Source organism: Pyrgilauda ruficollis, unplaced genomic scaffold, assembly GCF_017590135.1.
Source record: "Pyrgilauda ruficollis isolate IOZ18807 unplaced genomic scaffold, ASM1759013v1 scaffold74, whole genome shotgun sequence".
Lineage (NCBI taxonomy): Eukaryota > Metazoa > Chordata > Aves > Passeriformes > Passeridae > Pyrgilauda > Pyrgilauda ruficollis.
Window position 1 is genome coordinate 56,733 of NW_024529266.1, and position 17,864 is coordinate 74,596.

The window sequence follows — 17,864 nt, forward strand, 5'->3', positions numbered from 1 at the left end:
CAGTAACTGAGCTTTTAAAAAGCCAGTAGTGTTTATAGGTTATATTCTCAGTTTTAAATTATCTGAGTTAGTGTTATATGTATTTTTTGTCAGCTTTCAAGCTAAATCATATCCAAATAAAAAAGAAATACAGCAAAATGTGTGTACTGAACTACTAATAGTAAAAGACAAGGGTGCTCTCTTTAGAATTACTGTTGGAAATCTGCGTTGACCTTCAGCTATGAACCTAAAAGGGTATTTTTAACCATTAGACTGTGACTATTCTGATAGTCATAAACTGATATGTGTCGATCTCTCTCTTCTCCCTGATGTGAAACAGTAGCCTACAAAAAGTCTCTCTGTGTGGTCTTAAAGTATTATCTCTTTCTTCTAAACTTCAAGTCTGTCACATTGTCCTCTGCAAGCTGACCTTAGCTGTAGTTCAGAGTTCTGCATCCTCATAAGAGGACTTTGCACTTTTCCAGTGGGAAAGCTTCACAGCTTCTGTGGCCTAAATGAATACCTACTCAGGACAGGTCTGGGATTAATCACTGCCTTCTGCTGAGCTTTGAACACCCGCCTTAGAATCAACTCTCCACAGTTTTTAGTTACAGATAGGTTACTGATGCAGCACATTATTAAGAAGAAAGTTTAGTACAACAACAGATAAAAAAGAGCTTTTGTTCTTATGCTACAGTAAATTATTTTAGATGTAAAGTGTATTTAGCTCTATCAAATAATCAGATTTTGTTCTCTGGAATGAGTTCCATTCTTATTGGGACCAGCAGGTACCAGTATGTGGATGAGGCTGGAGACAATAAATGCAACTTCACGTTTATTCTTATTGGTAATTCATAAAATCCCCACAGAGCCTGAGACTTGTTTAGCATAATAGCAAGACTATCTTCTGAGCTGTTTTCTTTCAATTGTAGTGTTGAGCGCATACTAATAAACCACATGTCAGCCAAATACAGGGAGAAAAATGTAACATATGAATATCATTGTATTTAATATTTCTCAAAAAGTACCATTTCAATAAACTGCACTTCTATTTAATTGCTTACTTTAAGTCATTGGGGAAATTATAGAGGTTGAAATGCAAATCCCTGGTGCTCAGATAGAATATGACATTAATTTGCTGCCAGAAGGCTATACTGCATGCATGCTAACTGCATACATATCAGCTGCTTCATATAAAGTACCATCATTTTAGTTGTTTGACTTAACATGTACTCTGACACAAAACAAATCTTAATTAAAGCAATTAGAAGAGAAAGAACACTAATTCTAGGCACACAATTATGTGTCCTTATAAGGCATGGTCAGCTTTTGATCTTGTCTTAAAAGTAACCTGCTGACAGAATTTTAACTGGAACTCCAATATGTATTTCCTCCCATTATTTTAAAAGAAAATACCCAGGCAGAAGGTTTCAGTAATCCTTGAGGTGTTAGAGTATTGATAATCTGTTTAATTTTCTCATAAAAACAAAGCTGTTTTGTAGTCATAGCATGATAATCTTTATGCATGAATAAAGAGATGTTTCTTATGAAGGCAAAAAATAGTGTGAGAACATAGCAGGATATAAATAATGCCTTCCTTCAATTATGTAACTGTTAAGGAAGTGCTAAACAACATGCAGAAATTATTTGAGGGGGAGAGGGGCGGAGGAGTGTGTTCATGAAACTCTAAATACAAAATTTTCAGTGACAGTTAATTTTGCTATATTGAGAGAGAAGTTTGAATTCCAGTAATGCCCAGGGAACTTGGCCCAGTTCTTCTTTACTTTGACCTGGCTAGTGTTGGTAGAATCTCAAAAGATCTTGCTGGGCATACATTTTACTTCTTGTTGTTTCCTGTTACTTCTGAGTTAATTGCGAGTTCTCTGTTAATTTATTTGGAAGCTAAATCTGTAAGAAAAAAAATTATGCTTACATTGCACTGTGTCTTCAGGGCTGGGAGCTAAGATTTATGTCTGCAATAGAAACAGCAAGTGTTCTCTCTGTTCTAATAACCTTACCCCACTTCTATTTTAAATAACATACCATTTCTGTGGCTTTACTTTTTTGTTGTTGTTGTTTTGTTTGTTTTTGCTGAATAGAAATAATTTGAAATTGCTGAGAATTGCTAGTATTAATTCTGATTCTCACTTGTGGTCTAGCTGTATACCTAACACTGACCTTCTGGATTATATTTTGTTTTCTAGCTTGTAGCTGGGAGTGTGGTGATGGCATTTGAGGAAGTGTGTCCAGATAGAATAGATCTGATTCACAAGAACTACCGAAAGCTCTGTAACTTGCTGGTTGATGTGGAAGAGTGGGGTCAAGTTGTTATAATCCACATGTTAACCCGGTATGCGCGTACTCAGTTTTTAAGTCCATGGAAGGTAAGTTTGCAACTTCTTAAATTACTATTGTGAGCCTGAATTCTGAATTATTTTCATTGTTTGATTTACTTTGTCTTTTAAGATGCATTTCTATCTAGAATTTAATGAAAGCAGAGATCAAAATATAAGTCAGCTCTCTTAAGATTTCACTAACACAAGGTGTCTACCTTTCTTCAGAGCCTGAGAATTCTCCTTCCAGGTTATATCCTTTTCTTATTTACCTGTGGCACATCCCATGGGTAGCAGAGAGACTCCTTTTCTGTGGTTCTTTGAGCCATGTTGCTTTTTGCTTTAGACAATTTTACAATTGTGAGTCAAAATCAGAAATGTTTGCCATTCTGTCCTGAAACTGGGTAGGCTCTACTTATATTGCAGATACCCAGAACCACTGCATGACAAACATTACACTACTTGTTTAGGCTTTGTTTATGTGATGAGGCACTGTGTGAAGTCTTGAACATATGTATTTAAAATGTGAAATGTAAAAAATGAGGTGATTATTTTCATTTATATTGTGTAAATATGAGTATACTTTTAAAAATTTATAAAAAGAGGTTGTTCAAGATGCAAATTCTGTCACTTCTTATAGTAAAAAGGGCACAGCTCAAGAAATGTATGCTGTTAACATTGTTTCAATAGAGATCTAACTCTGAATAACATTTTAAATTAAGAGATTACTTCTGGAAAGGACTGTTTAAAATTGCTCTGCAAGTCTGGTTGGTTGTGTTTGTTAAAGGTTTGGGGACGTTACTAGTGTTAAGTTTTACCATTTAATTGGAAACCTATTCATGTTTAAAAATGTACATTTTAGTGCAGATTATTGTCATTTATAAGTATCACATTAACAATTTTTTTAAGATTCCTTGTTTCAACATTGGAATAGGGAATGACATTAACTATCACTCTATCACTGAGTTCTTTATAACTGTCTTTTAATATCCTTTGCCTGGGAAAAAAATGGAAATGCAGTACCGTTCCATGTTAATGTATGTGTAATTTATTGTGTGAAAATAATTATTGTGTGAAAATAATTACAAGGAGATATATTTGGACAAACAGTTCAGTCTGATTTAGTTTACGATTATATTAACTTCTTCTTAAAAAACCCAGGGATTATAATGAATATAGCAAAAATATCTGAAGTAGAATTGTATTTCTGGGCTACTAGTTAGATTCTGAAACCCTTTTCCCTTTTTTATGAGAAGTAAGTTGGTTATAAGAACACATCTTCCCATAACGTTGCTCAAAATAAGGAAAGTATTTTTAGATAATAATTTAAGTTATATGCTTTCCTAATGTCCTTGAGGCAGTGTTTATTACATGTTGATTATTGGAAGAAGGCAACTTGCATTCTTCCCTTTGACATTTAGAGAGAATCAAAATTGATAATCTGGTTTATCTTAAGCTACAGTCCCACAATATGTTTCAGCCAGTTTTAGTCTGTAATTGGTCAAAAGGAAAGTTGAAGAAGAGGATGACCTCCTGTCCTAGACTGAGAGGTTGGAGTTTTTGATGGGATTTGGTTTATTTAAGACTCTAATTCTTCTTTCACTGAAACTGGATGGATGACAGTTCCTGCTGTGGCTTCTGCTCTAGGAATGTGATTTGTGTGAAAATACTGCCTGTGCCAACCTTAAATTAGTCATCAGTAGTATAGTATTAATAACACTTTGTTTTCACTTTCAAGATCTTCAATGTAAAATTTAGTTTGTCTACCTACTCAGCAATTTAATTAGCAGATTGTTTTTGTGTTGCTAGTTGAAATGCATGCCTTTGTCAATACATTCTTAAATGAACTCATCATACAACAGGCCATCTTGTGCAGTAGAAGAGATTTTTAATTTAGTTTATTTGCATCATTATGGATCAGTATTTAGGCTGTTTATATGTAAATGTATGATTTGAGGAACAATTAAGTGTTGACAAAGTAGATTGCAGTCATATCAATTGCAGTGCATTTTCCATAATTTTTCTAACTGACATCTTTGATGATAAATAGTGGATGCCAAGTCAAAGCCGATTATACAGTGCACTAGGAATTCATGGCGCTGTCAGGGAGAAGACCGATTGACTTTAAATTTACATATTAATGAGAAGATTTGTTAAGAGGGTGCTTGACTATAGAAAATAACAGCATATTTATAGGGCACGACACTTTATAAATAAAGCTGATGCAGGAAAATGGAAATTAAACCTATCAGATTAATAAATTCAAGACTGCTAAAATGCATATTTGCATTTTTATTCAGTAAAATTTTCCCTTACTTTTTGAGGAGCATATGTTGCTTTTGTTTAAGTTAAGCTCATTCCTATCAAGTAATGGTGTAATGTTTGGAACTGATTTCTTGAGCATTTAGAAATCTAAAAAAAATTTTTGAATACTTACCAGTTATGGAGAAAGATCTTTTTTTTAAGCAATATGCTTAAAATTGTTGCAATTACCCATTTACCAAGAATACTTAGCTTTTTTTTCCTATTTCTAGCTTCTTCCAAGAATATGATTTTTAATTCTAATTGTGAATGAAGTAAGGAAATGTCCTTGGTTTATCCTATTTGTCTTAAAATACTTGGGGGTGCTTTTTGGGTAGTTTCATGCAAATAGCAGAATAACCTTTTTTCTATATATTCTGCTTTAATATGTGTTAGCTGAAATGAGACAAGATGCTCATATTCTGGAGTAAAAATACCTGCTTGGGACTACAACCAGCTAAGAACAATTCCAGGTTTTCTGGGAAGTAAAATACTTGATAGCAGATAAAACTGTGGTGCATTTCAGCTTAAATGTTTTGTCCTGCCCTTGTTGCAGAAGTTGTTGGGACTGCCAAGCTGTTTGTAAATTCCTCCTGAACCATAACAGCTTGTAGTCTAGTACATAAAGATGGGTAAAATAATGTTGTTGGTAGTTCTCATGAATACATTGAGTTGCAGTCTAGCAGTTCAGGAACTGGTTTTCAAGCTGTTCAGCCCTGTTTCTGCAAGGAGACGAGGATTGCAGGGGGTCGGAACTACTTCAGATATCCTGGTACACAGAGTTACCACCAAACTTGTGTGACATTTGAGAGGGCAACTTCTGAAAACAGGTTACTTGATCAGAAGTTTCAATAGTCCTTGTATAGAACAAGATGGAGCTAGGAGCTACAGTCTTGCAAGACAGCTGTGCCTCTCAGGGCCATTCAACTTCATTTCAGACAATTGAAGATTACTTAAATAAACTCTTTTGGTGTTCAGTAAGGATTGGAAAAGAATGGTGAATTCAGATTGATCATGGGCTTCAGTCATTACGAAGTTCCTGATAACTACTTATAGGAAGCATGTCTCAGGCTTACATTTTAGCATTTATTGAAGTATTGCTGAGTTTAAAGTGGTCAGAATTTAGCATAATTGTTGGGCTGGGGGGGATGGAAGGGGAAATTAAGCATGAAGAAAACAATCTGAAAGAATAAGGACTTCTCTGAGAAAAACATGAAGTATTTGAATGTCTATGTATCTAAAAGCATAAATCACGGAAAGTAGCCCAGCTCTCAGTAATTACAGGAAGAAGCAGATTGAAAATATTTATTTTGCTTGATTGTTCTGACAAAATATTGAGGTCCCTTCTGACCTCAGCTATTCTGTGATCTCTTTGTCTTATTAAATGTTTTGTGTTTCCTGCTCTTGCAGTACTTTCTCAGTATCTTTTAGTTAGGAGTTCTTAGTTTATGCCCTAAAGGTCATGGTTTTGTGTGACGGAATTCAGTGTCTAATGGCTGCTTCAGACAGCTGAGCAGTATCTAAAACTGCTTTAGATGTTTTATTTTTTGTTGTTCTCTGTGTTGGGGTGTGCATTGAGGGAACTGTAATTGTGAATGATAAAGCTTCAAGCACAGCACACAGAAAATAGTGTCCATCCTTTACTTTTGTAGAATTCATTAATGATAATGAGCACCCGTATCAGTTCTGCTGGTTTACTGCAGAGCTTAATAAAACTTCTAAATACTCTACTTAGAAGCTAAGAACAGAAGAGAGGAGTGTCTTCAGGGTAATAGCCTCCAGTTAACTAGGTTACCTAGATAAAGCAATAAAAATGAAACACATTAAAACACTTTAAAAGTATTTCGTATGTATATCATGATTTAATAATTAATCAGCCTTAATAGGCCTTTTCCTTCTTTTGTTTTCCAAATCAGTAGGGGATCTACAAGTTTTATTATGCTCTTCTGCAGTGAGGAGGCATATTTAAGAAATACTCAGAATAGCATTCAATCTTGAAGGATAAAATTAACCATGATATGGTATGTATTACTTATTTAGCATATCATCTCAGTGAAGTTTCTTTGTAGATATACCAGGTGATATTCTTGCTGGGTTTTGAATTTTATTTTATTTTTCCCCTGCCCTAAAAGATGTGAAACCAGAGAATTCTCTTGACCCTAAACTGGCAGCTAAGAGCAAAAAATTAAATTAGGAAAACTAGTTTACAGTGAAGTTGTCTTATGCTGCTTATTTCTTCCTTTTTTAGTATATCCATCAGAATCTTCAGTGTGACTTGGAGCAGTCTGGATTCAGTTACTGTTTCCTTTTTATCAGAGTGCAGTACTCTCTGACCAGGTTCTTTTAGATATGCACGATGTGGGGTTAATGTTTAATATAAGATTCACTTATTTGAAGATATTTAGTGAAGTGTTTGGGGCATAAAATTAACTAGCTAGCTATTTTACTGTCACATTAGTTTTATTTTTTCCTTTTTGTGTATCCTGCTTAGTAAGATGAGAATAACTTAGTGCATAGATTTTTAACCAAAAAACTACCTCAAGCTGATTGTGGAAAGTTTGGATAAAAAAACTCTTCCAGCAGAAGAAAAGCTGACAAGAGGGTTAAATTTGGGGCACATTAATTTCCTGATTTGTTTTGCTTTGTGGCTGCTCAGCACTTATTGTTGGTGTAACAGAAGTACAATTGGCAGATAAAAATACTGTTTGTCTTTGCAGCAGAATGTATTGCTGTGGTTTCTGTTAGTCCCATGACAGAGTTGCAGGAACAGCAGCAGTGAGTAGAATCTGTCTAGGCAGATTCTCGAAGATATGTGTATCAACTCAAACTAAGAAAGGACCCTTTGTTTTCCTACAAATTTGACCAGCAAAGTTTCTTTGTTTCCATGCAGTACTGTAATATCAACTTCTTGACTCAAGCTGAGTTTCTTTTTATTATGTGTATATATATATATATATATATACATACATACATACATATATATGTATATATATATGATAAGAGGCATTCTAGCCATCTGTTGCAAATAAGTTGTTAAAATTGTTTTTTATCTCTGTCTAGGTAACTTCTTTGACTTATGGAGATAAAAATTAATTGGAAGGAAAAAATATTTTTTATAGAAATCTACATATCAACTGTGTAACTGCTAATAATTCTTAATTTAAATATTAGATGTTGCAGATCCCCATCATCTCATGAGCTAGTAAAGTTTCTAGCTTTAATTTTGCCCCTTTGAATGCTACTTGGTCATAGAAAATTATGTAAACTGTATTAAATGAATGCTGTGTTGGATTACTTTGAGACCTTCTTGGATGCCGGAGTACTCATGAATTTTGTTCTGGGCATCAGTCTGTAGGCTATTACCTCTCTATCTAGTAACTTTTGTGGCCTTTTCATAATTGTACCAGGATTTTCTCTGGATAATTAGAAGAATTTTAAAATAAACTTGTTTAGCTACTTTGCGAAAATAAACCTTTATCTATTGTGTGAGGAGAGTGTGTGAGGTCAGACCTCTGCTCTGAGGAAGCTTTAGGCTTCTGAGTCTGAACTTGTACACTTCTTCTGTTTGTAATATCAGGCAGAATTCTTGACTGGTTGTGGCAGCTCTCTGAAGGACCATGGGGTATAGTAAATGTGAAAAAAATTCAAATTATTTGGATCATTCTTCTCTTTGATAGTGTACACACAAGTCTGTTGCACTTCATGGTTGTGAAAGTGCCAGTACCATGTACCCAGAAGACTGGGGGTGACTGAGGCTTGAATTATATCAACATATCCGTTTATCAATAGAATAAATACACCACCAGTTGTTAGTGTGGGAATACCAGTCATGTAAATCAGCAGATGTTTTAAGATACTTTCAGCTTCTTTGCTTACTTAGGCATTACAGTGGAGGAGAAAAAAAATCTGTAATGCAGGATTTAATAGCTATTGATGATGTTTACATGAGTATGTCAGACTCTCTGGTAAGGGTGGCAAACTGCCACCTTTCAGACTGCCAATCTAAGTTAAGTACAGCTATCATTCTTCAACAATTTAGGATTATTTTGTGTTTTAAAAATTTGAATTTCCTAATTAACATATTGAGCTATGGCTGTAGTCCCAATATCATTTAAATATTGGATAAACATTTTAGTAGCTGTAAACAATCCTAAAGCTATATGAAAATTAAAATAAGTGTGTATGTTTCCGTATATGGGAAATGTTCTCACTGAACTTATCTTTTAAAATAATGTATTTTTTTCTGAGAGAAAATATGCTTGAGTTGCTTTAAGACATATACATGGTTTGATGTTAGTGGAGCGTGTACTCGTAACGGTAGAAAAGGAGGAGCACTGTGGTGGCTAACAGCTGGCCTGGAAGCCTCACAGGCATGGATAACCCTAATTAGAACTCAACTAGTCTCGGCCGTTAGGGACACAGAAGTATTGGCTAGTTAGCTGGGTGGCAACCAAATTCAGCCAGTCAGGACCAGCCACGAGGCTTTCAAGGACTGTGTAAAGGGAACTGCGCTCAGTAAAATTCCCTGTTGCCGCACGAACCTCGAGTGCCGTGTGATGTGTCTGTCTGAACTGTGACAGAGCACTGGTAGCAGTCGCAGTTCTGTACAGAAACTGCACCATGAGTGATGTGCAGTTCTGAACATCTGGGGTCATCCCTGTCCCTGCATACCCTGTCTATAAGTCATGAGAGGTGGTGACTACTAATTCTAGAGCATGCAGTACCCTTCTCTCGGTTGCAGTCCCAAACTAAATAACAATTAACTGGTTTTCTTCATGGTTCACTTATTTTGCAACTCTGTGGAAGAATATTTTTGCTTGGCAGTTGGTTCACATTTGCTTGCAATCTTGATGTCTTATACTGCCTTTTCAGATACTTAAATTGGTGTTCAATTTTAATCTGAAAAACAGGTCAAACATTTAACCAAACATATGAATACAAATTCCACTTTAATTTTTGTATTTGAGAGTAAAAAGAGGTGAACTTCTAGCTACAAGCAGATGATATCTTTTTTTCTTTCCTTCACCTTTCCTCCTTCTTAATTTTATTCTGCAATGTTTCATTTATCCCTTCCTGTTCTTTCTTGTACTTTCTTCCTCTTTTCTTATCCTCTACATGTTTTTTCTGTTCCTTGCTTTGCATCTGTTCGGCTTTTCATTGTCATTGTGCCTTTTCCCCAAACTATTGAAAGGAAGAGCTTTTTCTTGGTGAGACTCAGCTGTTTTATGTCTCACTTCTGTTTTGAGTATGAAAATGTTTTGAATAAATGAAAGTGATCTAAAAATCATAATGGATTGTTTTAATTCTATCTAAAAGTGTCACAAGACTTTATTACAACACTGATTGCACATTTGAGGTTGCTGAAGAAAGATGTTCATTACTGCAGCATATTTAAGTCTTAGCCCCTATTTTTAGACACCAGTCCTAGACTTAATGGCTGCTTCTTAGAGAAATGAGAATGAGCACTCCTTCAGTTTTCACATTAGTTTGCTATTAAATTACTTAGCAGAGATGTTACTGTAGTTGTGATATACTGGCAAAAAATTAATGTTCAGTGGTCCTCAGACCCCTACTTCCATGCATGTGATGCTCTTGTCCCAAGTGTACTATGAAATTTTCATGAATATGGGTTTTCTTAAGGATGTTTACGGTTGGGGTTTTTTTTAGTTTTCATTAAGCTTTTATTTCATTACCTTTTTAAGTTTATATTTAGAAATTAGTTATTAGCTAAGTGAGTTTTTAAAAGCCTCTGCAAGGCTGAGTTGAAGCATTTGAAGAGTTTTTCAGGTAATAAATGTGTTTACATACTCATATTGTTTCAAAAAGTTGTGGGGCTTTTTTTGGAATGAAATAAACATGTTCATCTGAACTGGGATTATACAGGGTGTTGTATAGATTATGATACTATTATTAGTAAACTACAAATAAATCTTGATTTATGTATTGCCGATCATGTAACTTTTATATATGCTGAAGGAAGCTAAAAATTATGTAAATGAAAATACTTTAATATTAAATTTCACCTGCCTTAGTCGGATTCTCGGGCTGAGTGGGCATCTTAGTTCCTTTGTGTAGCTTAGGTATCAAAGCTCCCTATTTTTACAAATTGGAAGCTTTTTATAGGGAAAACTTTTTTGAATTGCAAATGAATTTTTCTCAAACTAGAGAATTCTACTAGAGTAGACTTTTACTGTGTGTTCCTTACCTGCAATAAAATTTAGCTTTTCTTAAGAAATGTAAAAATGTTTTGCTGGGTATGAAACATGGCACTCCAGAGGTTAATATCATGTGGTAAGCTGATTTGAAATACAAGTCCTTTTACTGAAAAATGCCTCAAGGTTGCCCTGGGAATTTCCATTAATACTTCAATTTTTATTAACTGAAAGCATGTTTATCTGTTTGTATAACTAAACTCTTAAAATCCACAAATGTGTGGAATCCACAAAGTGTGCAAATCTCTTATCAAAACCTCAAAACTAAAGTTTCCATTGTAATTTACTGGAATTATATTGTATCTTCTATGTAATTATGCTAATATATTACATTTTCAGTACAATCCCATTACAGTAATTTGAATAGAGTTGTAATCTGAAAAGTGGTCCTTGAAAGAGGGTACTTTTTTAAGTTCAAGTCTGTTTCAGTGGCTTCAGATCTCCATAATTCTACAAGTCCAACCGAACCCTTAGGTTTTACTTCTGACCTCTTTATCCAAATAATAATGAATTGACTATGGTTATAATTGAAGTAAAAATTATAATGTATAAGGAAATCAGAGTAATATAACTGTGATCTTGCAGTCTGTATTGATTCTTCATCCCATTATTGTTCACTTAAGTGAAAATGCATACGTACTTTTAGACTTGCATAGGAGCAACAGGTCTAGTCTTTGGAAGACTGACAGAATGCAATGTTAGGTAATGTGATAATTTTGTATTGATATTTTGTATATATAATATAGGCTGTGTGTTATTATTTGCATTGTGCACTTCTTTATAATTGCATTCTGGAGGTCCTGTGACTGCCTGTTTGCTCAGGAAGCCTTCTTACAAATTCTTCCTTGATAAAAGACATGTCATATCCCAGACAGACCAGACCACTAGTTCATTACCTGACTATTTTTATATTCTGTGAGGTAGAAGAGAGAAATTAAGTTTCTAAAATTCTTATTCACTTTTAAGTAACTTTGTTGCTGAAAGCTGTAAATGCATTGTGTTCAAGACCACACAGAACACACTGTTCTGGTCTAGTGAAAGCAAAGACACCAGCTTTCTGTCCATTCAGGAATAGGCACGGTTTGTAATAATTTCTGTAACACGCATCCTGGTTCTGTGATCCAGTGTGTTTCTTGTTTGTTTTGTAATCCCAGCCTGTTCCTTTCCAATGGTTCTTAACACATGAGCATCAGGAGTTTGTTAGGTGTTGAAAATTGTTTTCTTTCAATGTAACAAGAAAATGTTTCAATAACTATTTTTAAACAGGAAAATATTTTGAGTATTACTTGATAGTTTTGTCCCATGGAAGGGTAAGTATCTGAAAATGTTAATATTTGGACAGACTAGGATATGATAATTCTGTAATATGTCTGGGTGTCCAGTGTTGTTCAAAATACTACAAGATGCCCATCCTAGTCTTCAGTTTTTATGGATTTCCTGTAGGCTCTATACCTTCAGAGTCTTCCCAGATCCATGCAGATTTTTTTCATGTTCAAGGGAGCATAAAATGGCACTAGAGGCTTACACTTAGGCATTTTAAATACTTGTCTACTTCTGCAGGGTCATAAGAGTCATTACTATGTTCTATCAGTCCATTCACAGTAGCACAAGTCTTTATCACACAACTGATTATGAATTGCAGCTTACCTTAGAAGGAGTCAGTGTACTTTTTGCTCGCTATTTAGTACTTGAAAGAAAACTATTACTTGTGGAGCAGAGGATCTGGTCCCTTTATTCTTCATCTCTTCAGCCCCTTTTGACATAATAAGGCAAACTTGTCAAACTTTGCTTGTGCCTTCTAAAGCCACTCTCCAGCCAGGCTGCAAATTATGTTGGTTACACTTTACTGTCTCAAGTGTTTTTATCATGTGAGATTGTGCCTTTTTTAAAGACTGCTAACAATTCTTGTCAAGCTTTATCTCTGCTGACAAACCTGAATCATATTCAAGGTTTTGATGTTGAGGAGAAGGTGAATACTTCTACTAGCATGAGTCTGTTAACATGTGTGATTGATTGAGGTCTGCTCTTCTGTCAGAAACTTCTCATAGCTAATCTACTGAGTAACGACAGGTCTGTTCTGGTGTTCTGAAACTCATCTATGAAGCATGTGGAAGGATTCAGGTAGGCATGTTCACATACAGCATCAAAATTTCAGATCTATTTTATGTAATGCATTAATGCTTTAAGTAGCAAATGGTTCATAGATTACCCACTGTTTTCACTTTTCAGGGAAACTGTTATTCATGCAGCAGGTGAATACTGATCTTGGTGGGCTGAAGTAGTTTGTGGTATTGCAGTCAGTCACCAAATAGTGACTAGTACCAAAATTTCTCTTACTTTCAAAATCTAGCTTATCCAAAAGTCGCTTAAGAACAGCTTTTGGAAATATTATAAAGGTCTCTGGAAGACAGTGATAATCTTGTTTGCCAGAGATTTTGCTACAGGCATCAGAAGAAAGATATGAGTATATTTCCGTATGAAACTGAGGAGAGAAACTGAAATGTGTAACTTCAAATAATTTATACCTAACCAAGGAATGCAAATATTTGAATCATTTTTTCCATACAAGATGAGTTAAGAGGAGTTAAGGCTGGCAGAGTGGGAAAATACTGTGTATTCATGCTTTGGATATAATTGAAGCTTTGTTTTAACTCAGTATGTGGGTGTGTGAAGCTCTGTTTGGAGGTAATTGTAGTATTCACATAATACTACAAATGTAGTATTTTACCCTAAATGGAAGTCACATTCTCAACTTCTATGCCATATTAAATGTAACTTCTAGCAAAATCTCAGTTAAATGTTAGCTAATTTACTTAGTGACTTTAAAAAAAAAAAGGCTAATGGAATTTGCTACCTGTCAGATTCTTCATTTAAGCTGTTAATACTTTATGAAGATGTTCCTGAATTTTATACCTGGAATAACATAAAAAAGAATTATGCATGTTCTTCCACACCAAAATACTCACTTCTCTGCTGTAAATAAATCATAGTAGATGGGGAATGCACAGAGTCTATTTGCAAATTGTAGTCTGAAATACTATGGTCTCAGTTTTTAAACATTTTATTCTCCCAGGGTTCTGAACTTTTTAGTAGTTTTGCAATTTAGAAAAGCTATTAACTGCACAATTAAATCATCTGCTACTACAAACAGTTAAGTGTATTTAATGTGGTTTAACTAACAACTGCCATTCTTCTGTTCTGTTCTCCCTTTACCACCTACTGCTTTTGAAAATCCAGTAGTTCTAGTAATCCTATGACCACAGGGTCAGACAGATCATTTTACTGGTCTTAGTGAAAATAAAACATCCTTTCAGAAAAGCAAACAAAACAATAAACTTCTGTTGGACTGGTTAGTCTTAAATCAACTGTGAAACTGCATCTAAAGGGATTGAAATAACAACAGAAAGCATTGTAACATTTGAATCTACTCCCAGAACACTCATGCTATCTCTTAGGATTGGATTAGAGTATTGGTTTTATTTCTGATAAAGTTGCTACTATGTACTGGTTGTCATCAGTTTGAGTTCTAATTAGACATCTGTGAAAGTAAAATTTTTGTGTTGCCCATATTTAGCATTTCTCCAGGGATATGTGAAGAAGCATATTCCATAGTCTAATGTAGTGCACTACAGACAGTGAAGATTGGAAAATAAGTGTGTAGGAAATCATCTGTCAGTTGTTGATTCAATAGTTAATTAATTAGTTAAAGAGTTAACAGTTAAAACAGAAAGACTTTCATCTTCCAGTGTAAGAGTCTTACTTTCAGTTCTCTGCTGGCAGGAAAAAAAATTAATGTTAATAGTAATTTGTATCTCCATCGTACCCTACTCATGCCTTCTTTTTCTGATTGAAAATCAACATGTAGGCCTAGTGTCAGTCTAATACTATTCTGGTTGCTTTTCTTCTCCAGAATACCACAGCACTATTGTGGAGCATGGAGGCACTTTCAAAGATCTCTGCACAAGGCTTTCCCCTTTTGTTAGAACCAAGAAGCTTTGCTTGTGCTTGCCCCCCTGAAGCTGGTTCTGTGGCACTTCAGAAAAGAATTACTGCTTGTCCCAATCTCTTTCTTTAGTATAGGCTTCAGTACTTGTACTACAAGGTTTATCTGGGGACAGGGCAACAATTCAGCTAGATGTCTTAAGATGAGGTTTTGGCTTGGTGGTCTGAATTTTTGGTGATAATTTGTTGTGTCCAAGTTCAGCTTCAGATTTTCTGCACAGGCTTGGAATGAGTGAAGAGAATCCTAGAATTGTGTGCTATCTAGAAATAAGCTAGGCAGTGATAGCAGAAATTATAAGAATAACCTAGTGCATGCCAAAACAGACTTGCTTACTCAGGTAAATACAGACTTCTGAGCTAGTTGGAAGAGGAAGATGAAAGAAATGTTAAAAAGGCAGATGAAATATTCTGTAGGCAGGTGAGAGATGTCTCACAGTCGATAGTCTTCTTTCTCAATTTACCAGATGCCTGCTGAAAATACAGTACATTGGAGAGGAACCAGTCCAGGAGGTTCCTGAAAGATAATACCCTGGCACAGCTGATTATGATGTCAGCAAGGTAGGGCCACCCCCTGGAACTGTTGTTTGTGAGCAGAGGAGGACTGGTGGGTGATGGGATATGATGCTGAAGGCTCTCTGGGCCACTGCAATGACAAAATGACAGAGCTTTTCATTGTCAGAGAAGTAAGAAGGTTCACCAGCAAAACTGCTGGGGGAAATAAGCATTAAGGATGAGGAAAAGACTGAGGTGCCTTTTCTGAAGTGAAGAGGGCAATAACTGTAAAACCAATAGTTCTCAAGGTACCCAGCCCCTGATCTGTAAGACGAAGAGGATGAGGAGGAGAATGAAACGCCCATGATTCAATGGCAAATAGTGTACTATGCCACTTATGCATGCACAAGTCTGTGGGGCACAAAGCATCCACCCGTGGATACTGAAGAAGTTAGAGCCTCAGCCACATTCCATCATTTATCAACAGTCCTGGTTAACCATGAAGATCCCTGTTGGCAAATATGACACCCTTCTACACAGAGGGTTCAAGGGAGGATCTAGGGAACTGTCAGGCTTGTCAGCTTGACCTCAGTGGTGAGCAAGGATACGAATGGAACAGGCCATCCTGAGTGCTGTTATGTGGCACATGTGGGACAGCCTGAGGATCAGGACAAGCCAGCGTGGGTTTGTGAAAGGCAGGTCCTGCTTGACAAACTTAAGCTCCTGGTATAATAGGGTAGCCCACTTAGTAGATGAGGGAAGGGCTGTGAATGTTGTCGAACTGGACTTTAGTAAAGCCTTTAAAAATGTTTTCCACTGCATTATCCTGGAGAAAATGGCAACCCATGGCAAGCCATGTATGATGCATGTATACTTTGCTGGTTAAAAGAGTTGCTGGATGGCCAGGCCCAGAAAGTAGTGGTGGTGTATGGAGTTGTATCCAGCTGGTGGCTGGTCACCTATGCTATTCCGTAGGGCTCACTACTGGTGCCAGTCTGAATCCTGTGTCCAGCTCTGGGCCCCTCATGATAGAAAAGACATTGAAGTCCTGGAACAATTCCAGAGAAGAGCAACGGAGTTGGCTAAGAGTCTGGAGCATGATTCCTGTGATGAGTGGCTGGGAGAAAAGGAAGCTCAGCAGTGACCTTATCACTCTTTGCAATAATCTGAAAGTAAGTTGTAGCCAGGTCAGGGTCAAGCAACATGACAAGAGGATGTGGCCTCAGGTCGTACTAGGGGAGATTTAGATTGGATATTAGAAAGAATTTTTTCAGTGAGGGTTGTCAGGCCCTGGAATGGGCTGCCTGGGGAAGGGGTGGAGTCAGCATCCCTAAAGATATTTAAAGGACTTGTAGACATGGCACTTCAGGACATGATATAGTGGTGAACTTGGCGGTGCTGAGTTAACAATTGAACTATATGAGCTGAAAGGTCTTTTCCAACCCAAATGATGATTCTGAACTTACACTTTTATCATTTTGGCATTGAATGTAGTCAGTAGATCAGCTTGAGGCTTTAAAGGGTTTTTGTGATTGAGTGTTTTCACATTGTCTGGTAACTGTTCTCCATGTGTGGGATGATTAATAGAATTTGAAATAACAGTTCTTATACATCAAGGAGTTGCAGGTTTTTAACCTAGTCTTCTGGCTCTTGCATAATACTTTGCTTTCCTATCCATCACAATGTGCAAATCATGCCGTATTACATGTCCTCTTTGTCTTAGTTGGTCCTTGTGACTACAGATTCTAAATAATTAGGAGTTCATCAACTTGATTTTGATGAATTTCAGTTCATTAAAATAATTTCCCTGGGTATTGTCATCATCCTTTGTCTGGAACGTAATTATTTCCTACCAGATCTTAGCAGATCTGGGAAAAGAGTAATATTTTAAAATTACAATAAAATATATGCTTATGAGAAGATCATCTTAATACTTCTGCTGTTGGGGTATGAAGAAGGACTTCAATCAGATTTAAAATAAAAGTGTATTCATAAGAGGCATATGCTGCTTTTTATTAGAACTCTGCGGTTCCAAGTAGGTTCCAAACAAACAATTCTTAATAAAAAAAGGAAGTCAGAAATGTGAGAGCTCAAGCTGTTTCTTTGTAACAGTTATTAATGAGTTAAATACTGTTTCAAACTCAATATTCTTGTTGAATTCAATAGTACTGATCTGCATGTCTGTTAGCAGTCAAGGCAAGGATATTGAAGACTGAATCAATGACGATTGAATTATCCTCCTGTTAGACAAAGCTTCTTCAGTGCAGGTTGTGATGCACTAGGATCAGGAAATTTCCTTTTATGTTGCCTGTCCTGTAGGCAAGGGAGGAATTCAGTTACTGCTGGACGTGATATAGCATCCTGAGTTTTTAGTTTAGAATGTGGGTGCCACAAAGAATTGTGGGAAGAGAAGTAAAGAAATTAAAGTACTTCAGTTGCTATTGCATAAAATATCTATGAGTTTGTAGCGGTCTGAATTGCTACTAGTGTAGTCCAGGGTAAGGAAGCAAAAAGAACCTTTGCATAATATCCACAGATGTTTTAT

At 35.9% G+C, this 17,864-nt stretch overlaps 1 protein-coding gene across 2 annotated transcripts in view; it reads left to right on the forward strand.

Annotated features, from left to right (window-relative positions):
- Window positions 1-17,864, forward strand: part of AP3B1 (adaptor related protein complex 3 subunit beta 1) — a 153,323-nt gene that overhangs the window by 37,486 nt on the left and 97,973 nt on the right. For both annotated transcript variants that reach the window (XM_041486109.1, XM_041486110.1), the window contains exon 7: window positions 2,184-2,363. In XM_041486109.1, coding sequence (XP_041342043.1) covers window positions 2,184-2,363 — 180 coding nt within the window. The remainder of the gene's footprint in view (window positions 1-2,183; window positions 2,364-17,864) is intronic.